The following is a 26,068-nucleotide window of genomic DNA, read 5'->3' as shown; positions in this document are numbered from 1 at the left end:
AGGTTTGGGCTCCAGTTATCATATTGAATCACTGCTGAACCAGAAAGAGCTCAGTGCAACAAAACGTTTGACAAACATTCTGTCCATACAGTGAAGTACACACCAGCTTCTGTACGCAGTGGAAGATTTGAACCCCTAGATGGCAGCACGTTCCTTTGAATGAGTGATAAAGTCAGCCCAGAACGCTGAGAGGAAATGTTGCTACTGAATTATTATGAATATTGCTTTGTCTTCCTTCCTGTGTATGATTGTTCACGCTGCATCTAAGCAAAGCTACTGACAACCAAATTCCTTTTTCAGCATGTGAGGTCTCCTTTCTAACAAACTTCACTCTTGTTGTGATTCTGTAAAACTATAGTCCATAATAAATCCATATCTGTACATCTCCATTCTTTTCATGGCTTTGTTTCATTTCTCCATTTTGAGTTAGAGTCGTTGAGACGGAGTGTCTCAGCCCCCATAAAGTGTAAAACATGTTCATCCGTTGCAGTCTGGCTACACGGACACGCTTGATGTCTCCTGGCTCCTCCTAGAGAGCATGTGGAAGTGTTGTTGAGCAACACACTGAACCCATGACTGCTCCTGATGTGCAAGTTTGCTCCTTGCATGTTATGCCCCTGCCATCAGTGTATGAATGTGAGGTCATTCTAATGCATTTTGGAAAAAAGCCTTTATGAAGTACAGAGTTTTATCTATATAAATCTATATATAATCTATGTACACGTTTTTGCTCACAATCATTACTCAGTTACACACACTGAGGCCTCAACGTCTGCTAGTTAATCTCAATCCTCATTATTGTAATCAGGCTCCACATCCACAGATTGTTTCCGTCTGAGTGCAGAAAACAATGCGAGGTACTCCTCATGTATGAGACACACACACACACACACACTGACAATTTGTTGAACATCATATTGGCAGCTTCAACTAAAATGACTTTTTCTGATGAATATAAAAAGCAACAGTGACATTTGTTGTTTGAAATCAAAGTCAAGTGTCACGTTTCTGTGTTCTGTATAATCATGAATCTACTAATGTTAACCTAAGATTCCCACTTTCTTGTACAATGTGATTCCTTTATGTCTTTATTTCTCATTTTTACAGCCCAGTGCTGCACAGGACAGACTTGTTGACAAAACAAAGGTGTAATTATTTTATGGGACACAAAATATCTAAATTCAGTTTTGTAGTGAACAGCAATATGGCTTCATGCCAAGAAAGAGTAGCACAGATGCAGCATTCGCTTTGAGGATGTTGATGGAAAAGTACAGAGATTGACAGAGCGAGCTTCATTGTGTCTTTGTAGATCTCGAAAAAGCTTTAGACAGTGTACCGAGAGAGGAACTGTGGTACTGTATGAGGAAGTCTGGAGTGGTAGAGAAATATGTTAGAGTGGTGCAGGACATGTATGAGAGCTGCAAGACGGCGGTGAGGTGTGACAGGTGTGACAGAGGAGTTCAACATGGAGGTGGGACTGCATCGAGGATCAGCCATGAGCCCCTTCTTGTTTGCTATGGTGATGGACAGATTGACAGATGAAGTCAGACAGGAACCATGGACCATGATGTTTGCAGATGACATTGTGATCTGTAGTGAGAGCAGGGAGCAGGTGGAGGAAAATCTGGAGAGGTGGAGGTATGCACTGGAAGGAAGAGGGATAAAGGTAAGCTGCAGTAAGACAGAGTACATGTGTGTGAATGAGAGGGACACAAGTGGAACAGTGAGGTTACAGAGAGAAAAGATAAAGAAGGTGGAGGATTTTAAGTACTTAGGGTCAACAGTCCAGAGCAACCAAGAGTGCGGAAAAGAGGTGAAGAAACGTGTGCAAGCAGGTTGGAACGGGTGGAAAAAAGTGTCATGAGTGATGTGTGACAAAAGAGTAACAGCAAGAATGAAAGGAAAGGTGTACAAGACAGTGGTGAGACCAGCGATGTTGCATGGTTTGGAGACAGTGGCACTGAGGAAGAGACAGGAGGCAGAGTTAGAGGTAGCAGAAATGAAAATGTTGAGGTTCTGTTTGGGAGTGACAAGGATGGATAGGATATTTTGGAGATAAAGTCAGAGAGGCCAGACTGAGATGGTTTGGACATGTACAGAGGAGGGATAGTGAATTTATTGGGAAAAGGATGCTAAGGTGGGAACAGCCAGGCAGGAGGCCTAGAGGAAGATATATGGATGTAGTGAAGGAGGATATGAGGTTAGTTGGTGTAAGAGAAGAGGATGCAGAGGATAGGGGTGGATGGAGACGGATGACTTGCTGCGGCGACCTCTGAAGGGAGCAGCCGAAAGGAAAAGAAGAAGAAAAAGATGGAAAGCAGTGATCTACTAAAGAAACCTCAGACAACCCGGCACCAAATGGCACTCACTCACATCTGGTCAGGCTCCCAAATGGAGTGTTATCAGTCCCCAGACTGCCGTAGCCAAAACATTGGTTGTAAATTGAAACCTTACATTGACCCTACAATCCTTATGGGATTTGTTATTGGCATATATATTTTAGCCATACAGTACCGACAATTTACCTTTGTTCATGCTTGTGTGCATTTAATGTGGTGAATTCCTGTGTGAGTTGATATTTGTATTTGTTTTTGCTTTTGTTTTTATTGAAGCAAACATTGTACATGACATTGCGCATACAATTGTAGAATATTTTCGAGATCATTTTTTATACAGAAAGAGGGGGAAAAGGAGAGAGAGAGATAGAAAGTGAGAAAGAAGGAAGGTTCTATTGATACTATTGTTGTTAAACTTTATATGTAGACCCTCAGGTAGAAATCAGATAGATTGAAATTGCAATGATGTCATAGGGTAAATACAGTGTTTACAGGATGATGTCAAACAGCAATGTAGGGTAGTACAAATCGCATCATAGGCTGTGGTAAAGAGAAGGGATTCTGTTTTTTATTAACAGGAAACGTACAGCCATTTTACATCAGGCTCCTTTACAAGGTGGATAACCAGAAGGAGAAAAAGAAGAAGTTGACAACATTCTTATTGACACTGATAGTCTGTGATGAGACAAAAACCAGGTAAAATTGCAGATTGGTACAGAAAAAGTGGATATTGATGCATTTGCAGCTGTTATATCCCTTTATGTTGTTGCTGTTAAGGATGTTTTCCTCCTTAGTAATTTGATGTAGTTGTAAAAAGTGTGAAAGCTGCAGACAGAGACAAGCTGCAGAGGCAGACTAACACAGCTACAGTACAATAATCAACCAGAAGGTAATCAATACTTATTAGCTAATCATGAACACTCCTGCTCCCTCTGCTTCAGTGGTCATATATGGATGTATAAAGTGTGAATGACCAGTGAAAGCTGCGTGTTCCTCTTAACTTAACCCTTACTAACGTTGGACAACCTGGTGGCAAAAACAGCCACGCACATAAAAACTGCTATAAAATCATCATACATCAATATTTTTTACTACTAATTTCTTTCCATAAATCTCTTAAGCAACTTCTTAGCTTCTCAAAACTACCAAACATTTAATCATTTTTCAGGATTTTAACCCTTTAAATGCCTGTTTAACTACTTGAAAGATGTCATTATTTATTACAAAAAAAACACAAAAAGGTCATTATTTTCCATAAACTAAATAGTAAATGGATAGGGCTTTGGTGGTGATTAGAGTCTTGGATGTGCCAAAGATCAGTAGTGAAATTGATTTGATTGCATTAGTATTTTTTATGTACTATCAAAATCTCACACTGGACACCCTCGAGGCAGAAATGGCACCATTGACATCCATTGAAACCACATTTTCTAATCTCTCTGCCATTCCTTTATAAAATCATACATTCTCTAATGTCAGCATTTCATTATAAAGAAAAGTGGTGATATTTGACATTTTTAGTGTTTTCCACAAAATTCAACCATTTTCCCATTGTAGACCGATGCATGAAATTCTTGTATTTTTGTTAGTTATTATGACTACCAGGGGTCGTGTGTGTGTGTGAGTGTGGACATGTATCTGTGAAGAGGAGCTTTGCTGTGCTAAAAAACAAAAACAACTGATAGTTTGTTCATGCACCTGGCTGCTTTCACAGCCAAAGATACACACGTAGCAGAGAGGGAGAAAGACCAGGAGCAAAGATGAAGAGGCATTTCAGTGAGGAAGAGGCCAGAGAAATGATCATGCAGCCTATATCTAACAGTGAGCTGTTCGTCCCTCCGTCCTCCACTGGATGTTAACACATTAAGGGGCTGACGATCAATAACAAATCCCTGTTCTCCATCACCTGTGTGCTTCCTGTCACCTCGCTTCAGCGCTGAAGCACAATTGTAAAATGTATTTTGTGTGATTATGTTTAGGCTGTCCAAAATATACACTGTAACAAATTGTCCTATAAATTTACAGTAAAGTGCTGGCAGCAGGGTTGCCAGCTCTCTACTGTAAATTTACAGTTCTCATTCTGTAATCAACATAACAGTATGTTACTGTAATACTAAAATCGACGCACAAGGACACACACATGGACGCACAAACACCGGCCTCAATGGTAGAACAGCGCACAGTGACGACGAAGACAAGGCAACAGCAATGGTCACAGTGGCAGAAGACTTGACTAACACATATACAGATACAAAACACATTAAAACAGGATTCTTGTGGAACTCTAAGTTAACTGTACCGATATTCGTCTATCTAGTCTTTATTAACAACACCGTCGTACAGCGTATTTTGGTTGCCCCCCCCCCCCCCCTAGATTTTCAGTGGCCCCATCTGGCCCCCCCTGGGAAAACAATTCTGTTTGTCGGAGCCTGTTCTAGGAGTTTGCCAAACCCAACATGGTGTGGTGATCAGAGACAACAACAGTTGGCACGGGACTGGATCCAAGATAAACTTCAAACTGTTGCTAAGGCCTCTTTCTCAATAGTGCTGTAGTGGAGCTGATGCTTTCTGAATTTCTTTGGGAAGTAACACACTGGATGGTCAACGCCATGCTCACCTTCCTCCAGAAGCACTGCAGCCACACATAGTTAGTCTCCAGAACCATACATTAGATACAAGTTTAGAGTTTGTACATATTGTAACGTGTATATATTTCTGGGCTTCATACGAGGTTTTTGAAATCCTTTTGAATGGAACCTTTTGGTTTAAAGTAAGTGTCAGGAGTCACTTTTGTTGTTTTGTACTTTAACTATACTAAAGATAATAGGTCAGTTGAAATGTGTTCATCATACTAATATCCTACTAGAGTGAAAATGTGTGTTATTGAGATAGTGGAAATACTGGGTTAAGTGATGATTAAGTGACTCTATTGAAGAATTGAAAGAAACTGAAATGATTGAAATGCATATAAGAAATGTGTCATGTGATGTTTACATGATTTGAGTTGTTTAATAAAACAACCAGAGAAGCAATCAGGGAGAAAGTAAGACGGACTGTATCCTGATTGTTCCTGTTCACCTGCTTAATACAGGGACATTTCCCTGGGACCTGTAACAAATACCATGACGGGCATGAACTTGTGGCTATTTGTGTGTTTTTTGCACAGTGCTGATCATTTAGAGTTTTAGGGATTTGATTGAGTGGTTTGATTCCTTCATTGATTCCATGTCTGGCATGTGTAGAGGGCTGAGATGGTACTGACTCACCAGCAGGGGGTCTTACATGAGGAGGTCAAGGCACACAATGACTTTACTGTTGCACATCTTTTTCTTTTTTCTGTGTCCTAGTGAGGTTAATGGCAGTTCTGCAATATCTGTGCAAACAAACTTGAAAGGTCTGTGTGCTTGTATTGACTGCAGTGGGGCTCTGCGTTGAGGGAGAGGTTTCCTGTAAGCTTCACATGTGTGACACAATCCGCAACAGGTTTCAATATCAGATCTCATACCTGCCCAATAACACGAGTTCAAAGCTGTCTTAAATGTGCGATCAGTGCTGTAGTGACCAGAACAGGGGTTACCGTGGAAAATGCCCATAATATCAGTGATCAGTGAGGATGGGATAAGCACCTGATACACAGATTTTCCTGGAGCAATATGAGTTTCCTGGCAAAGTAACTCATCACATAATTTCATCCTTGGAAATCTGGAAACCACAATTTTCTCAGAGCTTTGCCTTTAACATGTCGGAGGTATGAACCTTTGTTATGCTGCACCCATTTCTGCAGTTCAAAGAGCACAGGGTCTCTCAGTTGTTCATGTACAATGTCTTTTCCATCATTAGCCTGGCGGTGGAGATTCCAGTGTGGCAGGAACAGAACGGAAATCTGATGAAGCAGGACTGTTGTTCTCTGTAATCGGCGTATCAGGCCTTGAATGGGGAATGCTTGACATAGCATCAGCATTTGTGTGTTTCTTCTCCTCTTTGTGTACGATTGTCCACTGGTAGTTTTCTTTGGAGTGCGCTGGAGAATGGAAAGGTACACGTCCAGGAGTTGGAGAACACTGTCTTTCCTCCCAATGTTCAGGAGAGCGACCACGCTGAGGGTAATCTCTAGCTGAAGGGCTGTAACCACGCAGATGACGTTCAGATGAGCCGTGGCGTGTGGAGAACTTCTGTTGTTCGTCATGATATTCCTCATGTCCACAAGAGCTGTAGGTAGGGCTGTCTCGTCAGAAGTAGTGGTCTCTCTCACAGGAGGAATCTCTGTATCTTTCGTAAGAGGAAAAACGACCACCGCCTCGTCGATGGTCAGGTGAGTGGTCCCATAAGCGAAATCCGGGGTCTGGTGATCTTTGTCAGGTGTCTCATCGTCGATGCTGTACCTGAAGGTGTAGCTGCTGAACTTCCTCTGAAAGTTTCTCAAGGGGTTTCTGCATCCTTTGTAGGTCATCAGAGTGAGCCAAATGTACAGTCAGAGGTGGAGGCACAGGTGAAGCGTCTGAACCTTTCTCCGTCTTCTGCATATTGTCCATATTTGGGAAATGCTTCCTCCACCAGTCGATTAATTTCAGCAGCAAAAACAGGGAGTGCCTCACCTGAAAGGCGGGTACGTGTACTAATGTCACTTTGAAATTTTGCAATATAAGCGTTATGTCCAAAAACTGCTTTTAATTTGTATTTCATGGCTCTGTAGTCGTCTTTGGTTGGAGCTGGCATGCTATCCCAGTAACTGAACGCAGCACCACCCAGATGCGTGGGCAACAATTTAGCCAAACTGTCGTCATCACAATTAGGATTAGCTTCCACAGCCACCTCATGACGTCTACACCACTGTGAAAAAGCTTCTATAGCATCTCCCATGAAAACATGAGGGAAGAATCCTTCCCAGTGTTGAACGGTAGCGAATGGGGCTGATTGAAAAGGCATACACACTCACGGAGTTTCTTCCGAGTCCCAAAAGTGTGACGGAGCTTCGTCCCGGCAAACTTAAACAATCCGCTGCCACCAGTATAAAGACCGATATCATTAGTATCTTCGAGGGTCTTCTTCTTTGGGTCGGTGTCAAGCAAGGGACGGGACTTGGGTGACCATTTCCATAACACCAAAAAGGAGGACATTATGCGGCATATCAATAAATTAACATGGTGTACATAGGACTCTGGTATACTCTCATTTACAATAAAATTTTGTGTGGTTTGAAGATGTTTGTGTAGCTGAATAGGAAAAAATATTAAAAGTCAAAAAGTGTTTGTTCACAGTATTTGTATACATTGTGGTGTTCAAAAACTGACCACTGAGATGAATCTTTTGTGCCACAAAGCATAACATGTGTGGTCTCAAATGTAAAAAACAAATAACAAGTAACATATATAATAATAAAAAATGCTTTTTTGAAAAGCATAAATAACCTTTTATGTTAACAACAAAGGAGATTGTAAAGAAAACATTTACATTCAACTGCTCAAAAAGTATAGCATTTCTAAAGTGCCTCAGTCATTTGGGGACTTGTCTTTAGTGTCTTCATCTGTGTGTGTGTGTGTGTGTGTGTGTCAGTATTTGGGTCTCTTCACATGTAGCACCTCAGGAGACAACAGCACCTCTGTCATCATGGCTTCCAAGCCCCCACTGCCCCTCGGTTTACATCCTGCAGGGACTGGTACAAATAACAACATAGCAAGAATACTGTTATCAACCTTCAAAAATCTGTATTGTTTTCAACCCAATTAATATGAATATTTCATGTAGCCCCTCAGTGAAATCCTAAGACTAGTGTACTCACCAAAATAGTTGATTGTCTATCTGCAATACTTGCAATACCTTGCATACAAATCTGTGTACATTTATAATTCCCCACTATGAACTACATCACAGCCTGTAAGATTAAACGATCCCAACATCAAATCTACAGAGCCTGAACTTCTGTTTGTAATTACTGTCTAATCCTGCTCAGTGTTGGAGGAACAATCAGCTCGAAGTACAAATCGAAGTGTAATCAAACTATCCTAAACAAACATTAGTCACACCTCTCTCTCTCTCTCTCTCTCTCTCTCTCTCTCTCTCTCTCTCTCTCTCTCTCTCTCTCTCTCTCTCTCTCTCTCTCTCTCTCTCACACACACACATTCGCATGAAGAACATGTCATTTCCGGTAAATGTAAAAGTGGGAGGAGCTCTTTACAGGGTTTGTGTTTTGCAGTAACAGGAAACACGCAGCCACTGGATTCCAGCCAGGCTCCTTTGCAAGACGGACGACCAGAAGGCGGGAAAGAAGAAGTCTGTGAGTGACAGCAGGGTAAGTGATACTGCAAAACACTTATTTATACTGGGATAGAGGTCAAATGGCAGATTGGTACAGAAAGAGTGGAAGCTGTGTGTTCCTCTGACCACAGAAGCTGATTTAAAAACAAAAAAAGTTGAAAATGAATGTTTGACTGGAAAAAGAGAAGGATTTGGTTGTGCTTTGGTGTATGTGTTTGTGTGCGCGCTTGTGTCAAGTCAAGTGAAAGCCCAATATCACAAACAATGTCTCCAAAGGGGGGGGGAGAGAGAGAGAGAGAGAGAGAGAGAGAGAATAGTGCAATCTTGTCATTTAGGCTCTCTCTCTCTCCTGGTGCAGTAGTTAGTAGTTCATGCAGGTAGTTAGGGGAGCAGTCCTGTTAAGCTGATGATATTCTCTGTGTGTGTGTGTGTGTGTGTGTGTTCTGTTCTGTTCTTTAAGAGCTTTTTGTGTCTGAAATGTTTTTCCTGTTTGGCTTAAATCAAGAAGATGAGTGTCTGCATGGATGAAGAGGAGGATGGAATAGGATCTGTTGCATCAGGCTGTGTGTCCATGAAGAGTGACTGGTCCATGATAGATCCTCCAGTATTCAGTGAGGGACCTGGACCCTCAGGCACAAAGTAAGAGCTCTGTTTATCTGTTACAGGAATTTTCCTGCATTGGGAATTCTTTGGTTGCTGCCAAAATCTTCTCTGTCTGTGTTAAAATGTGAACATGAGATGATTTTTTTTATTGTTGTTCACACAAAAGTCAAGTGATAAAGATATGAACATAGAGAAATACACTAATTGTGCAGGAGAGGAGATAAGCCTAAAGGTCCCTCCACTATTCCATTATTAGCTATATAAAAAGTAATGAAATAGAATTTAAAAAGAAGAAAAAAACTAACTTAAGACAAACAAACAACGAAACAGAGACCAACCTGGCACAGTATCACATAAAACAATGAAAATCAATAAGTTCATCCTCATACACATTCCATAGAATATATTGACTATGATAATAAGCTATACTTTGTGTTTAGTAAATAGAGCAGCAGATGGTTGTTTTCTGCTGGAGCTGGAAATCGTTCTTAACCTCTTTTGCATTTGAAATAATGGATTGAAGTTAGATGAGTAAGAAGCAGCCCAGACAGTATTACAGTATTTTATGTAAGGATAGATGGATGGATGGATGGATGGATGGATGGATGGATGGATGGATGGATGGATGGATGGATGGATGGATGGATGGATGGATGGATGGATGGATGGATGGATGGATGGATGGATGGATGGATGGATGGATGGATGGATGGATGGATGGATGGATGGATGGATGGATAGATAGATAGATAGATAGATAGATAGATAGATAAGTTGTATAAAGACAAAATAAATGAAAAATAGAATTTGGCCAAGGACAGATGCTCCTTTAACTCTACATGGTAATTGTGATCTTTTGGTGTTGTTGCCATTGGAGTGTACATATTCGTCTAATTTTAATGTAACTGATGAACTTATTATCTGCATGTTGTAAATGTTTCATGTTGGATGCTCATATACAGTATAGGCTGCACAATATCAATTCATTACACCACAATGTAAATAAAGAACTGAAAAAGCATCTGCTGGCCATCAGCTACCATCAATCAGCAAACCATCAATGGATGTAACTTATTGTGCAAGACACGCACACGCACACACTGGCTTTTAGGACAGAAGGCAGAGAGGAACATGTCCCATCAAAATTTAAACAAAACAATGTTTGTCCTCTGCCCCAAACAATGTGTCTGCAGGGTGAAGTTTGAGGACACCTGACCAACAGGACAATATTAAAAAGGCTCAAGACAAGAATTTAGTTTTTGAGTTTAAATTAACAATGGCTTTAATCAGTGACATGAATTGCTCCCAGAACAGAACCTGGACTGAAGACAAGACAAGACAAAAGATACAAATAAATACAGACTATGAATCTGCTGAATCTGTTAACTACATAGGACATAAATATATGAAGTCTATTACTTAATCCTTTAAAATCAGGTTGAAATAACAGTAATTACATTAACTGCTAGATGGGGAAACATTTAATGGTTATAGTGAAGCAAAGAGGGTAGCTGACCTGAAACGAAGAAACTAAATCAAACATTATAGATGCAAGACGGCTGAATCTTACCCCTCTCTCTAACACAGAAACTATGTGGCGCATATGTCTACCTCCTCTTCATGGCTGTGGCTCTTTTCGCCTTCACCTTCACCTGGTTCCGCCTCCCTGAGACGAAAGGACGCACCTTTGACGACATAGCAGAGGAGTTCAGAGGAGCTGAGGGTATTCCCTTAGACAATAAGACTGGATTTAACACATTCACCTGACCGAACCCTCTCACCAAATTGAACCCGAATGCCCGAATACAAAGGACGCACTGTGCTTTCACCTCAGAGGCACCAGTGAGTCAAAGTGCAGACGGTTTGTGTCTAAAAGAGGCTGTCAAGTCCTTAATTTATAGGGTTTATTGTTCTTGTTATCATAATTGATATTGTGTTGGATGTTTTAAGGCATTTTATTTTTTTGTTTTATTTTTGAACACGCTCTCTCACTATATATTGTGGTTACCACAGAAAAGGATGCATTCACTTTAGACCTTGAACAAAACTGGATTGAGGTCAATGCCTGAAATATTGGTTGTAGTCTCAAAGTCAGATCATTTTCCAATACACGTGATGGTATGTGCAATAAACCATGTGTATCAATATATTATCAGATCATTGTTCTTTGTTTACAACATAAACATCTTTACACAGTATAACCAAGCATTTTTGCCAATGATTCCTCAAATCTAATTTAATGAAAACAGACTTGTTACAACTACAGTACTGAGAAAGAATGTTTTATAGTGTAGCAATATAGCATTGTAAAATATAATATAGATTTAACAAATGGATGCATTGTGTTAACTACCATGGTGCATGGATGAGATCCAGATTTCAGTGTCATGATTGTCATGTAGAATCTTGAGTGTTGATGGTGGTTTGTAATTTATATTGTCACTTCTGCATCCCGTCACTGAAACTTTTGAGAAGGCCCTAATAAAAATAGTGAGCAAATTCTGTACAGTATGTTCTGATGGCATATAAAAAAATACATCTATTTTACATGAAAGAATCTCATCTTATTTGCCTTAAATCCTTAAATAAGTACTAAAGGCCAGAAGCTTGGCCTGAACCCCCCTTGGAAGGGTTTCACCCACAGGCACCTTATAGTCAGATTGGTGTGTGACATCTCACACATCTCTGAAGTGTGTACATTAGTGAGATATCTGTGAAAACAGACCACAGCTGTCTGAATAAATATTTCACCCTCAATGATTTGTTGTGACGACCACATCCACAGCAGGAGACAAGTCAGCAGAGGAGAGAAGACGTCTGCATTTTCCTTTTGAATTCTGCTTTACCTCAGAAACAACATCATACACAAATGCTTACTGTTACATAAAACAGAGAGGGTTTGAATATCTACACAACTGGAAGCACATGACACTTTATATTGAAAGCAGTCACAACACAATGTGATTACATGCAAAGAAAACACATGTATGTGACTGTATGTGATTCAATCTGTCACGAATAGCTCATTTTAATTAACCACAATTTCTATTAATTTTATGGTTCATTCTATTAACTACTTAATACTAAATCTAGTTGATCTTACATTATTATGCTGAGCGCAAAATCTTATAGTGTTAATAAGGGGTGGGGTGACACGTCAACGTAAATCGTATCTTGGCTCCCTACATCCCCATGGACGATGACTTCCAGCTGCGCAGCCTGACACCGGAGGAGCCCATGTTGTGTGGATCACTCACATCTTTTTAAATCTCTCCTGCTCACAGCTCCTATCCCAGCTCGCCATTCAGCGGACAAAGCAGTCGCGTAGCATCACCGGCCAGGCACCGCCTGAGTCGATGGATGCTCCCGATCCAGCCGCAAGGATCGCTAAGAGTTTACCTCTTAGCGATCATTTGTAGGTGTCAACAAACTTTACTGCATTTCCTGCGACAGATCTAATTTATGTTGCTAAGTGACTGTTACTGTGTGGAGAGATTTAAAAAGATGTGAGTGATCCACACGACATGGGCTCCTCCGGTGTCATGCTGCGCAGCTGGAAGTCATCGTCCATGGGGATGTAGGGAGCCAACATGTCCAGGTTGCCTCCCATTGCCTTTGAGACACAGACAAAGATACAATGAGTGAATGAGGGATGAGGAATCCTTTCTACAGTAGATGGACTGAGGATGTCCTCGGTACAGTCGTCTTAACCGTAACATACCTGTGTGGTGACTGGCGTTCTGGGTTGTGTATTTGGCAAACAGCTTCTCAACCAGGTCTAGTTTGAAATCTGAGCTCATGTCTGAGTCCATGGGAGAGCAGAGGTATATTCCACTGTCGGCCTAAAGGGCAGAGATGCACACGTTAACAAATCTGTAAACATGCTAACCTGTTGGCTGTAGCCCATCATGACCCTGTGGATCAGGATGCTGTGAGCTACGTCTGGGAACATCGGGTCTCTCGGCTTTAGCTCGGCAACAATGCTGGAGTGAAATGACAGACACACAAAACGCGTCAAAGCTGATGGTGAGATATTGTGCAGGTTAGCCACCAGATGTCATGACTTCTAAGCATTTACCTCTGTGCCAGCGTCAGCATCATCACACCGATCATCATACCGCCACTTAGTCCCTGGGTCACCGAACCACCTACCCTGGAAAATGTGAAGAAAACAGACAGATGTCAGCAAAATGATCTGGCTTTATGCTAAAGCAGAGAATTTCAAGCTCAACATGCCACATGAAATGAAATGAATTAAATGAAAATAAAGTGATTTAAGTGTAATTTAATCTAATAAGACATTCAAGTTAATACAATAAAATACAAAGTACATTAAATACATTTAAATACATATAATTAAAGTTATAAATATATTAATAAGACAAAAAAAAACAAACAAACAATGAAATAAAATCGTTTGGATTGGGCTCCGTCATGGAGCAGATATGTTTATGTTGTAGAGCAGCAGGGGTATTCAACTACAATTTAAAGAGCGCCAGTAGAGAAAATTTCTCGGAGCAAAGGTCTGGAAGATCATAATGTCTAACTATGTAGTGTGATATTTAAGTAGCCCCGTTGTATCAACATCTGCTTGTAATTAATAGCTGACTGTCAAATCAAATGAATTTAGTACGATTGTTCATGTTCAAATAAAATGCTCAACTTATATAAAATAAAAGAAGCAAATGCTTGAATCTCCCATTTTCTGTTTCACATCTTGACTCAACTGATTTCACAGATCATAAATCTCAACACAAAACGAGGAAAGAATAATACCAGCCGCTCTGAGGGAACATTGAATGTGCGGATCCCGGTGGACTCTGCTCATATTGGGCTCTAAGACCACTTGTTTTCTACGACCTCACTTCAGATTTTAGCGGAGCCTATATTTGTTTAAACCCTAATGTTTTGTCTCATAATGCTGTTTCACATTGGCACTTTTAATACGGAACACCGATTCTGAACAAGTATGTCGACTACACAATTTTGGAGAGCACCATTTTGTCTCCCTTTCTCCGCCCCACTCCTATTTCTCAACTTTCTCCGGCTCAGTCGTCTGTATATATCTCTTAGTTTTAACACACGTCAGCAAAGTGTTCCAACTTTATGCTAAAGCAGAGAATTACAAGCTAAAGCACAACAACATTTTCACTTACCTGTGTCGCTCTTTCTTTCTCCGCTTCCGTCTTCAACTTGGCTCTGACTCAGCAATCACCTGTCTGCGTGGAGAGTCACAATTTTTTCCCGCCAAAAGGCACAAACTTGATTGGCTTAGGTAGTTTCACGTGGGATGGTTTAAACTCGCATGCAATTGGTCTCTTCGGTTTCCTCGCTGAGCCATTACCGTAATAACTGTAAAAGCGGCGCCGGTCATAATAGAAGAGCCCCGTCTTTTAAACCATAGCCTGGATTAGATTCAGGAAGCTTGTTACGCTGAATGTAACAACAGTAATTTTTAGTGATGGGTCGATGAGGCGTCATGAAGCGTTTCGAGACATTGCCAAACTGCATTGATACTGTGTCGATACTTTGTCACTGAATACTGACACCTGCAGGACCTTAAAAATCCCTACAGGCAACCTAGTTGACAGGCTCAACTGACACTGATTTCATGACCTAGTATATACAATAAAATAATTTAAGTCATTGTATTTTATATTGTATTATTTCATATCCATTTAAATTTAAAATATCTTTCATATTTTTAGATACAGTCAATAAATAATGTGAACGTCTATCATAACGTGAACATCTAAGTGAACGTGTTGTGAATGAGGATGCTTGAGGACTGGGATTCTTTTTTACAAATTTTTATTCAAAAAAATAAGTTGTTCCAATGTCTTAAAGTTCCTCCGCATACTTTGAGGCCACCATTTGTTTGATGCTCTGAAAATTACACCAAGTCAAACCGAAAGCAAATCAATATATTTAAATTCAAGATTAAACAAATTGGATATATCAACTACTACTTTAGATCATTTCCACACAAACCTTTCTGGTTGGCAAAACATATGAGGGCTCAAGGACCTGAATCAGTTCCCTGAACCCTTCATTCTCAACAACGCTGAGGGGCTGGCAGTCCTTGACGATGAAATTCACAAGCGCCTCATCCAGGAACTGCTTCCTGGAAGCTTGATGGTTAAAAATTAGGTAAAGAATAAATTAATAGTAATTAATTATCAATAAAACAACTGTGAGTAAGTTGTGGCTGTATAGCTGAGTTGATCCTGGGTGTATCTTGGACTTCATTTTCATGCCTAGCCCTATAATGCCTCAGCATTGAGGAGGTGCTTTTATTTAGGTAAGACAGTTCTGTCGCACAAATGCGACATTTAACCTGCAGAAAATAATATGAATGAATAGTAAACTAAGAGTCACTTTGAAATTAATTTGAATTCAGATAGATCAAGTGGAAACTCCGAGAGGAACACGATGAAACAACAAGGAAATTAAAACAAATACCTTCTTTTCCGATACGAGATCAAAATGGTCCCACACGGCGGAAATCTTTCTTTTGGCCTGTGGCTGCTCCATAGTTCGTGATGACTTAGTCGATTTACCGAAAAAAATCAGAGATTCTTTTGGCAGATGCATCCCGTTGACAGATACGCTTCCTTATAAACACAATTTGGCGCGTCAATGTCAGTTCGAAACAGTACCTGTATCGTTCACGTGACTTCCTGAATGCGATACGTGCACCGACACGGGTTTGCGCTGTGAGCTCGACGCATGCGCCGACGCATCGGTCTTTCCGGACCCATCACTACTTACTAGAGTTACTCTGCTTGTTAAAGGAGCTCAAATCACTAAACTTCAGATTTGATCTCGCGGGCCGGATACGATTGTAGCGCGTACCGGATGTTTATCCTACATCCTCGTTACATCATCAAGCCTCTTCCTTCCGCTGTGGAAACGACGCATGCGCATTTGTGTCTCCGCTGCGCGCGCGTTTCCAGTTTGGCATCGTCGCACCGATGACGATCATGACGTGTGTGGACTAAACCAAGCTCGGCACATTCACACACGAACACAAACGTCACCCCAACAGATACATGGATATAAATTGCAACTCTGACTTTTGAATAATCTTGTTGTAGTTTGTCAATATGAGCAGACCTTTAGAAAGAGACAATACCTCTTCCAAATTAAACATGTCCCCCCCGCACTCAATCAGTCATGGTTTAACCCGGCTCAATAAAGTTCACCTGGAACTCTCTGTGTCTTTCTCCCAGCAAGATGACAGCAAGACAGAAGAACCAAACGCTCCTGAGCCCACAGCAAGACAGAAGAACCAAACGCTCCTGAGCCCACAGCAAGACAGAAGAACCAAACGCTCCTGAGCCTACAGCAAGACGCAAGAACCAAACGCTCCTGAGCCCACAGCAAGAAGATGGCAGTAGGTGAGTATTGCTCCTGATCCAACAACGAGATGACAGCAACAGGTAGGAACTAAACGCTGCTCTGTGTGAAACTCTATCTGTGTTTGTTATTTTCCATACAGGCCTGTGAGCCTTGACTCTTTGGGTTCATTAGTGTTGCAGTGGCTGCACATGCTCAAACTGATACAAGGGTGTTTAGGGTTCATGCATTTTAAAGTTTCTGCATTTTAAGGTTTCTGTGTTTAAAGGTTTAAGGTCTCTGCATTTTAAGGTCTAAGGTCTCTGCATTTTAAGGTCTAAGGTCTCTGCATTTTAAGGTCTAAGGTCTCTGCATTTTAAGGTCTAAAGTTTCTGCATTTTAAGGTCTCTGCATTTTAAGGTCTCTGCATTTTAAGGTCTCTGCATTTTAAGGGCTCTGCATTTTAAGGGCTCTGCATTTTAAGGTCTGAGGTCTCTGTATTTTAAGGTCTCTACATTTTAAGGTCTGAGGTCTCTGCATTTTAAGGTCTCTGCATTTTAAGGTCTCTGCATTTTAAGGTCTCTGCATTTTAAGGTCTCTGCATTTTAAGGTTTGAGGTCTCTGTATTTTAAGGTCTCTGTATTTTAAGGTCTCCGCATTTTAAGGTTTGAGGTCTCTGCATTTAAAGGTCTCTGCATTTTAAGGTCTCTGCATTTTAAGGTCTCTGCATTTTAAGGTCTCTGCATTTTAAGGTCTCTGCATTTTAAGGTCTAAGATCTCTGCATTTTAAGGTCTAAGATCTCTGCATTTTAAGGTCTCTGCATTTTAAGGTCTCTGCATTTTTAGGTTTATGGTCTCTGCATTTAAAGGTCGCTGCATTTTTAGGTTTAAGGTCTCTGCATTTAAAGGTCTCTGCATTTTTAGGTTTAAGGCTGCTGCATTTTAAGGCCGCTGCATTTTAAGGTTTGAGGTCTCCATTTTAAGGTCTCTGTATTTTAAGGTCTAAGATCTCTGCAGTTTAAGGTCTAAGGTCTATGCATTTTAAGGTCTCTGCATTGTAAGGCTAAGGTCTGAAGTCTCTGCATTGTAAGGTCTGAGGTCTATGCATTTTAAGGTCTGAGGTCTCTGTATTTTAAGGTTTAAGGTCTCTGCATTTTAAGGTCTCTGCATTGTAAGGTTTAAGGTCTCTGCAATTTAAGGTCTCTGCATTTTAAGGTCTGAGGTCTCTGCATTTTAAGGTCTCTGTAATTTTAAGGTCTCTGCATTTTAAGGTTTGAGGTCTCTGTATTTTAAGGTCTCTGTAATTTTAAGGTCTCTGTAATTTTAAGGTCTCTGCAATTTAAGGTCTCTGCATTTTAAGGTCTGAGGTCTCTGTATTTTAAGGTCTCTGCATTTTAAGGTTTAAGGTCTCTGCATTTTAAGGTCTCTGCATTTTAAGGTCTAAGGTCTCTGCATTTTAAGGTCTCTGCATTGTAAGGTCTGAGGTCTCTGCATTGTAAGGTCTGAGGTCTATGCATTTTAAGGTCTAAGGTCTCTGCATTTTAAGATCTCTGCATTGTAAGGTCTAAGGTCTCAGGTCTCTGCATTTTAAGGTCTCTGCATTTTAAGGTCTCTGCATTTTAAGGTCTGAGGTCTCTGCATTTTAAGGTCTCTGTAATTTGAAGGTCTCTGCATTTGAAGGTCTCTGCATTTTAAGGTCTGAGGTCTCTGTATTTTAAGGTCTGCATTTTAAGGTCTAAGGTCTCTGCAATTTAAGGTCTCTGCATTTTAAGGTCTGAGGTCTCTGTATTTTAAGGTCTGCATTTTAAGGTCTAAGGTCTCTGCATTTTAAGGTCTCTGCATTTTAAGGTTTAAGGTCTAAGGTCTCTGCATTTTAAGGTCTCTGTATTTTAAGGTCTCTGTAATTTTAACGGTCTCTGCATTTTAAGGTCTCTGCATTTTAAGGTCTAAGGTCTCTGCATTTTAAGGTTTAAGGTCCCTGCATTTTAAGGTCTCTGCATTTTAAGGTCTGAGGTCTCTGCATTTTAAGGTCTGAGGTCTCTGCATTTAAAGGTCTCTGTCATTTTAAGGTCTCTGCATTTTAAGGTCTCTGCATTTTAAGGTTTAAGGTCTCTGCATTTTAAGGTCTCTGCATTTTCAGGTTTAAGGTCCCTGCATTTTAAGGTCTCTACATTTTAAGGTTTAAGGTCTAAGGTCTCTGCATTTTAAGGTCTCTGCATTTTAAGGTCTAAGGTCTCTGCATTTTAAGGTCTGAGGTCTCTGCATTGTAAGGTCTGAGGTCTATGCATTTTAAGGTCTGAGGTCTCTGTATTTTAAGGTCTCTGCATTGTAAGGTCTCTGCATTTTAAGGTCTCTGCATTTTAAGGTCTCTGCATTCTAAGGTCTCTGCATTTTAAGGTCTCTGCATTTTAAGGTTTAAGGTCTGAGGTCTCTGTATTTTAAGGTCTCTGCATTTTAAGGTTTAAGGTCTCTGCATTTTAAGGTCTAAGGTCTCTGCATTTTAAGGTCTCTGCATTTTAAGGTCTCTGCATTCTAAGGTCTCTGCATTTTAAGGTCTCTGCATTTTAAGGTTTAAGGTCTGAGGTCTCTGTATTTTAAGGTCTCTGCATTTTAAGGTTTAAGGTCTCTGCATTTTAAGGTCTAAGGTCTCTGCATTTTAAGGTCTCTGCATTTTAAGGTTTAAGGTCTCTGCATTTTAAGGTCTCTGCATTTTAAGGTCTGAGGTCTCTGCATTTTAAGGTCTGAGGTCTCTGTATTTTAAGGTCTCTGCATTTTAAGGTTTAAGGTCTCTGCATTTTAAGGTCTCTGCATTTTAAGGTCTGAGGTCTCTGCATTTTAAGGTCTGAGGTCTCTGTATTTTAAGGTCTCTGCATTTTAAGGTCTCTGCATTTTAAGGTCTAAGGTCGCTGCATTTTAAAGTTTAAGGTCTGAGGTCTCTGTATTTTAAGGTCTCTGCATTGAAAGGTCTCTGTATTTTAAGGTCTCTGTATTTTAAGGTCTCTGCATTTTAAGGTCTAAGGTCACTGCATTTTAAGGTCTCTGCATTTTAAGGCCTGAGGCTCTGAATTTTAAGGTCACCGTATTTTAAGGTCTATGTAATTTTAAGGTCTCTGCATTTTAAGGTCTCCATTTTAAGGTCTGAGGTCTCTGTATTTTAAGGGCTCTGCATTTTAAGGTCTAAGGTCTCTGCATTTTAAGGTCTGAGGTCTCTGCATTTTAAGGTCTCTGCATTGAAAGGTCTCTGTATTTTAAGGTCTCTGCATTTTAAGGTCTAAGGTCGCTGCATTTTAAAGTTTAAGGTCTGAGGTCTCTGTATTTTAAGGTCTCTGCATTGAAAGGTCTCTGTATTTTAAGGTCTCTGCATTTTAAGGTCTAAGGTCGCTGCATTTTAAAGTTTAAGGTCTGAGGTCTCTGTATTTTAAGGTCTCTGCATTGAAAGGTCTCTGTATTTTAAGGTCTCTGTATTTTAAGGTCTCTGCATTTTAAGGTCTAAGGTCACTGCATTTTAAGGTCTCTGCATTTTAAGGCCTGAGGCTCTGAATTTTAAGGTCACCGTATTTTAAGGTCTATGTAATTTTAAGGTCTCTGCATTTTAAGGTCTCCATTTTAAGGTCTAAGGTCTCTGCATTTTAAGGTCTAAGGTCTCTGCATTTTAAGGTCTGAGGTCTCTGTATTTTAAGGGCTCTGCATTTTAAGGTCTAAGGTCTCTGCATTTTAAGGTCTGAGGTCTCTGTATTTTAAGGTCTCTGCATTTTAAGGTCTAAGGTCTCTGCATTTTAAGGTCTCTGCATTCTAAGGTCTAAGGTCTAAGGTCTCTGCATTTAAAGGTCTCTGCATTTAAAGGTCTCTGCATTTAAAGGTCTGAGGTCTCTGCAATTAAAGGTCTCTGTATTTTAAGGTCTTTGTAATTTTAAGGTCTCTGCATTTTAAGGTTTAAGGCTGCTGCATTTTAAGGCTGCTGCATTTAAGGTTTGAGGTCTCCATTTTAAGGTCTCTGCATTTTAAGGTGTCTGTATTTTAAGGTCTAAGTTCTCTGTATTTTAAGGTCTCTGTATTTTAAGGTCTCCGCATTTGAAGGTTTGAGGTCTCTGCATTTAAAGGTCTCTGCATTTTAAGGTCTCTGCATTTAAAGGTCTCTGTATTTTAAGGTCTCTGCATTTTAAGGTCTAAGATCTCTGCATTTTAAGGTCTCTGCATTTTAAGGTCTCTGCATTTTAAGGTCTCTGCATTTTTAGGTTTAAGGTCTCTGCATTTAAAGGTCTCTGCATTTTTAGGTTTAAGGCTGCTGCATTTTAAGGCCGCTGCATTTTAAGGTTTGAGGTCTCCATTTTAAGGTCTCTGTATTTTAAGGTCTAAGATCTCTGCAGTTTAAGGTCTAAGGTCTATGCATTTTAAGGTCTGAGGTCTCTGTATTTTAAGGGCTCTGCATTTTAAGGTTTAAGGGCTCGGCATTTAAAGGTCTCTGCATTTTAAGGTCTGAGGTCACTGCATTTAAAGGTCTCTGTATTTTAAGGTTTAAGGTCTCTGCATTGTAAGGTCTCTGCATTGTAAGGCTAAGGTCTGAGGTCTCTGCATTGTAAGGTCTGAGGTCTATGCATTTTAAGGTCTGAGGTCTCTGTATTTTAAGGTCTCTGCATTTTAAGCTCTCTGCATTGTAAGGTTTAAGGTCTCTGCATTTTAAGGTCTCTGCATTTTAAGGTCTCTGCATTTTAAGGTCTGAGGTCTCTGCATTTTAAGGTCTCTGTAATTTTAAGGTCTCTGCATTTTAAGGTTTGAGGTCTCTGTATTTTAAGGTCTCTGTAATTTTAAGGTCTCTGTAATTTTAAGGTCTCTGCAATTTAAGGTCTCTGCATTTTAAGGTCTGAGGTCTCTGTATTTTAAGGTCTCTGCATTTTAAGGTTTAAGGTCTCTGCATTTTAAGGTCTAAGGTCTCTGCATTTTAAGGTCTCTGCATTTTAAGGTCTGAGGTCTCTGCATTGTAAGGTCTGAGGTCTATGCATTTTAAGGTCTGAGGTCTCTGTATTTTAAGGTCTAAGGTCTCTGCATTTTAAGGTTTAAGGTCTAAGGTCTCTGCATTTTAAGGTCTCTGCATTTTAAGGTCTCTGCATTTTAAGGTCTAAGGTCTCTGCATTTTAAGGTCTCTGCATTCTAAGGTCTGAGGTCTCTGTATTTTAAGGTCTCTGTAATTTTAACGGTCTCTGCATTTTAAGGCCTCTGCATTTTAAGGCCTGAGGCTCTGCATTTTAAGGTCTCCGTATTTTAAGGTCTATGTAATTTTAAGGTCTCTGCATTTTAAGGTCTCTGCATTTTAAGGTCTCTGCATTTTAAGGTCTCTGCATTTTAAGGTCTAAGGTCTCTGCATTTTAAGGTTTAAGGTCCCTGCATTTTAAGGTCCCTGCATTTTAAGGTCTCTGCATTTTAAGGTCTGAGGTCTCTGCATTTTAAGGTCTGAGGTCTCTGCATTTAAAGGTCTCTGCATTTTCAGGTTTAAGGTCTCTGCATTTTAAGGTCTCTACATTTTAAGGTTTAAGGTCTAAGGTCTCTGCATTTTAAGGTCTCTGCATTTTAAGGTCTCTGCATTTTAAGGTCTAAGGTCTTTGCATTTTAAGGTCTCTGCATTTTCAGGTTTAAGGTCTGAGGTCTCTGCATTGTAAGGTCTGAGGTCTATGCATTTTAAGGTCTGAGGTCTCTGTATTTTAAGGTCTCTGCATTTTAAGGTCTCTGCATTTTAAGGTCTCTGCATTCTAAGGTCTCTGCATTTTAAGGTCTCTGCATTTTAAGGTTTAAGGTCTGAGGTCTCTGTATTTTAAGGTCTCTGCATTTTAAGGTTTAAGGTCTCTGCATTTTAAGGTTTAAGGTCTCTGCATTTTAAGGTCTAAGGTCTCTGCATTTTAAGGTCTCTGCATTTTAAGGTTTAAGGTCTCTGCATTTTAAGGTCTCTGCATTTTAAGGTCTGAGGTCTCTGCATTTTAAGGTCTGAGGTCTCTGTATTTTAAGGTCTCTGTATTTTAAGGTCTCTGCATTGAAAGGTCTCTGTATTTTAAGGTCTCTGCATTTTAAGGTCTAAGGTCGCTGCATTTTAAAGTTTAAGGTCTGAGGTCTCTGTATTTTAAGGTCTCTGCATTGAAAGGTCTCTGTATTTTAAGGTCTCTGCATTTTAAGGTCTAAGGTCGCTGCATTTTAAAGTTTAAGGTCTGAGGTCTCTGTATTTTAAGGTCTCTGCATTGAAAGGTCTCTGTATTTTAAGGTCTCTGTATTTTAAGGTCTCTGCATTTTAAGGTCTAAGGTCACTGCATTTTAAGGTCTCTGCATTTTAAGGCCTGAGGCTCTGAATTTTAAGGTCACCGTATTTTAAGGTCTATGTAATTTTAAGGTCTCTGCATTTTAAGGTCTCCATTTTAAGGTCTAAGGTCTCTGCATTTTAAGGTCTAAGGTCTCTGCATTTTAAGGTCTGAGGTCTCTGTATTTTAAGGGCTCTGCATTTTAAGGTCTAAGGTCTCTGCATTTTAAGGTCTGAGGTCTCTGTATTTTAAGGTCTCTGCATTTTAAGGTCTAAGGTCTCTGCATTTTAAGGTCTGAGGTCTCTGCATTTTAAGGTCTCTGCATTGAAAGGTCTCTGTATTTTAAGGTCTCTGCATTTTAAGGTCTAAGGTCGCTGCATTTTAAAGTTTAAGGTCTGAGGTCTCTGTATTTTAAGGTCTCTGCATTGAAAGGTCTCTGTATTTTAAGGTCTCTGCATTTTAAGGTCTAAGGTCGCTGCATTTTAAAGTTTGAGGTCTGAGGTCTCTGTATTTTAAGGTCTCTGCATTGAAAGGTCTCTGTATTTTAAGGTCTCTGTATTTTAAGGTCTCTGCATTTTAAGGTCTAAGGTCACTGCATTTTAAGGTCTCTGCATTTTAAGGCCTGAGGCTCTGAATTTTAAGGTCACCGTATTTTAAGGTCTATGTAATTTTAAGGTCTCTGCATTTTAAGGTCTCCATTTTAAGGTCTAAGGCCTCTGCATTTTAAGGTCTAAGGTCTCTGCATTTTAAGGTCTGAGGTCTCTGTATTTTAAGGGCTCTGCATTTTAAGGTCTAAGGTCTCTGCATTTTAAGGTCTGAGGTCTCTGTATTTTAAGGTCTCTGCATTTTAAGGTCTAAGGTCTCTGCATTTTAAGGTCTCTGCATTCTAAGGTCTAAGGTCTAAGGTCTCTGCATTTAAAGGTCTCTGCATTTAAAGGTCTCTGCATTTAAAGGTCTGAGGTCTCTGCAATTAAAGGTCTCTGTATTTTAAGGTCTTTGTAATTTTAAGGTCTCTGCATTTTAAGGTTTAAGGCTGCTGCATTTTAAGGCTGCTGCATTTTAAGGTTTGAGGTCTCCATTTTAAGGTCTCTGCATTTTAAGGTGTCTGTATTTTAAGGTCTAAGTTCTCTGCAGTTTAAGGTCTAAGGTCTCTGCATTTTAAGGTCTAAGGTCTCTGCATTTTAAGGTCTCTGCATTTTAAGGTCTAAGGTCTCTGCATTTTAAGGTCTCTGCATTTTAAGGTCTGAGGTCTCTGTATTTTAAGGTTTCTGCATTTTAAGGTCTCAGGTGTCTGTTAGGGTCTCTGCATTTGAAGGTTTAAGGTGTTTGCATTATGAGGTGTCTGCATTTTGAGGTCTAAGGTGTCTGCATTTTGAGGTCCAAGGTGTCTCCATTTTAAGGTCTCAGGTGTCTGTTAGGGTCTCTGCATTTGAAGGTTTAAGGTGTTTGCATTTTGAGGTGTCTGCATTTTGAGGTCTAAGGTGTCTGCATTTTGAGGTCCAAGGTGTCTCCATTTTAAGGTCTCTGCAGTTTAAGGTCTCAGGTTTCTGCATTTTAAAAGGGTAACAATGTAAATGAAGTTAGTATAGGTGCCTCCCAAAAAGCCAACCCCTCGTCCTCGCCGTGGGAGGTGGAAACGGGTGGCTCCAGGTTTGAGTCCAGACCGGGCTGTGTTTGCATCATGCTGGGTAGCTTTGCTGTGCGGCTGCCAAGTGTCTGGACTCAAACCTGGAAACCTCCTGGCTAACGGGGCTCTGGTCAAATTCGTTACTGTTACACTTTTAACAAGTATTAACATTGCAACACTTTTGTGCAGGTGTGCAAGCGCTCCTGATCCCTCAACAAGATGACAAGGCAAGAACCAAACGCTCCTGATCCCCCCCCACCCCCCTACCAGCAAGATGACGGCAACAGGTAAGAACCAAACACTCCTGATCCCAACATTTCAAGCATTAAAATTGCAACACTGTGTACTGAAATGTCAAATGAGGGAACATTTAGAGCGGGTAGGCTCATCTAGCATTAGCCTGTTTTAGTAGCTTTCACTTTCTCCCATTTGGACTCCAGCATCACTCTGCCCAGTAACAGTCTAAAGGTCAAGCTGATTCCCTCCCAGCCCGTCATGCCTGGTGTCTCCATTGCAGGGCGCTGTAGCAACCTCACAAACTCCTATAGTGTAACGTGGTAACACAGCCATCCTGCTGATGGAAGAACCAGGTCCGAGTCCTGGTAGGAGTCTCTGGTTCTTACAACACCACCCTGCAAACCTACAGATAATCCAACAATGACCTCACACCATTTAGATGGAAATGGCCTCCTTATTTCACACGCAATGCATTTTTAGAAGGCTTCCCCTCTAGCTAACGTTTCACTTAAGTTTGATCACATTTTACCTTTGGAACACGTGTCTGTTTGCGTCTCCCATAGGTCTGCGACCCTCCTTCCCTCCCTCTTGCCAGACGAGCTGGACGCCAGGTAAGGTTCATGTCAACCACATTGCGTCCAAGAACTCCATGAAGCAGCAGGAACTTATTTGTATTTTACACTTAAGAACTGTAATTCAGTTAAGGGGTAACTATCATAAGATTACAAATGGAGTTCTGTTTGACTGTCATGGTTTGGTTAAAATGTTAAAGATAAATGGTATCATAGTTGTAGATCTACTGCCTTGGTATAGGTATGGACTCTGTGCCCTCTTAAAGGGGTTAACTTTGGCTCTACCAACCAAACTTACAGTACAAGTTCATCTGAAATCTGTCTGACTGTAAACAAAGAGTGTTAGTTGTTGCATAACTAAAGTGGAGCCTCATGGTTTAGCATTCACCGCCGCACTGGATGCAGTAAAGGCCGTAGAACTTGGGCAGCAATGTCCTGGGGTTCTGGAATAAAGAAAGGATGGAAGTGACAAGTGAGGAAGAAAATCAGGTGTTTGTTTGTGTTGTGTTTGTCTCACCATGTAGAAACCAGGGAGCAGCTTCTGGAGGAACTTGGCCTCAGTCTTGATGATGAACTCGTCAGCGCTGGTGAGGTAGAACCAGGAGCTGCTGGCCCCGGGGTTGGACAGCTCCATCAGAGGCTCGTTACAGATGGAGTACTGGATGACACAGCGACACAATCGGCTCCACATCTGACCACCGGGCTCTGAACGCGCGACACGTTGGATCTCTGCCTGGTATACCAGGGATTGGTCGGGTTTGATGCCAAAAAGCTCTCTGAAGTAACGGAACGCCAGCGGTGCGTAAGTTCAGTCAAAAG

General features: G+C 40.6%; 2 protein-coding genes and 1 long non-coding RNA gene across 31 annotated transcripts in view; 2 read left to right on the top strand and 1 right to left on the bottom strand.

Annotated features, from left to right (window-relative positions):
- LOC143006392 (hypoxia-inducible factor 1-alpha-like) overlaps positions 1 to 16,085 on the bottom strand; it is a 91,134-nt gene extending 75,049 nt beyond the window's left edge. For 2 of the 3 annotated variants that reach the window (XM_076157840.1, XM_076157842.1), the window contains exons 1-5: positions 15,657 to 16,083; positions 15,186 to 15,325; positions 14,351 to 14,413; positions 13,273 to 13,347; positions 13,084 to 13,177 (exon numbers count right to left, since the gene is read on the bottom strand). In XM_076157840.1, the coding sequence (XP_076013955.1) occupies positions 13,084 to 13,177; positions 13,273 to 13,310 (132 nt within the window). In that variant the 5' untranslated portion in view covers positions 13,311 to 13,347; positions 14,351 to 14,413; positions 15,186 to 15,325; positions 15,657 to 16,083. Of the gene's footprint in view, positions 1 to 13,083; positions 13,178 to 13,272; positions 13,348 to 14,350; positions 14,414 to 15,185; positions 15,326 to 15,656 lie in introns of all 3 variants that reach the window. The other variant, XM_076157841.1, reaches the window with a different exon arrangement.
- Positions 1 to 26,068, top strand: part of LOC143006384 (uncharacterized) — a 160,196-nt gene that overhangs the window by 107,701 nt on the left and 26,427 nt on the right. The window lies entirely within an intron of this gene.
- Positions 8,022 to 26,005, top strand: LOC143006397 (uncharacterized). Its single transcript, XR_012964261.1, has 2 exons — positions 8,022 to 8,625; positions 25,774 to 26,005. It is a non-coding gene; the product is annotated as an uncharacterized LOC143006397 (long non-coding RNA).

The sequence above is a fragment of the Genypterus blacodes genome, unplaced genomic scaffold, assembly GCF_046128005.1.
Source record: "Genypterus blacodes isolate CSIRO-AG114 ecotype Tasmania unplaced genomic scaffold, CSIRO-AGI_Gbla_v1 ptg000073l_1, whole genome shotgun sequence".
In the NCBI taxonomy this organism is placed as follows: domain Eukaryota; kingdom Metazoa; phylum Chordata; class Actinopteri; order Ophidiiformes; family Ophidiidae; genus Genypterus; species Genypterus blacodes.
This window is presented reverse-complemented; position numbering and strand designations above follow the sequence as displayed.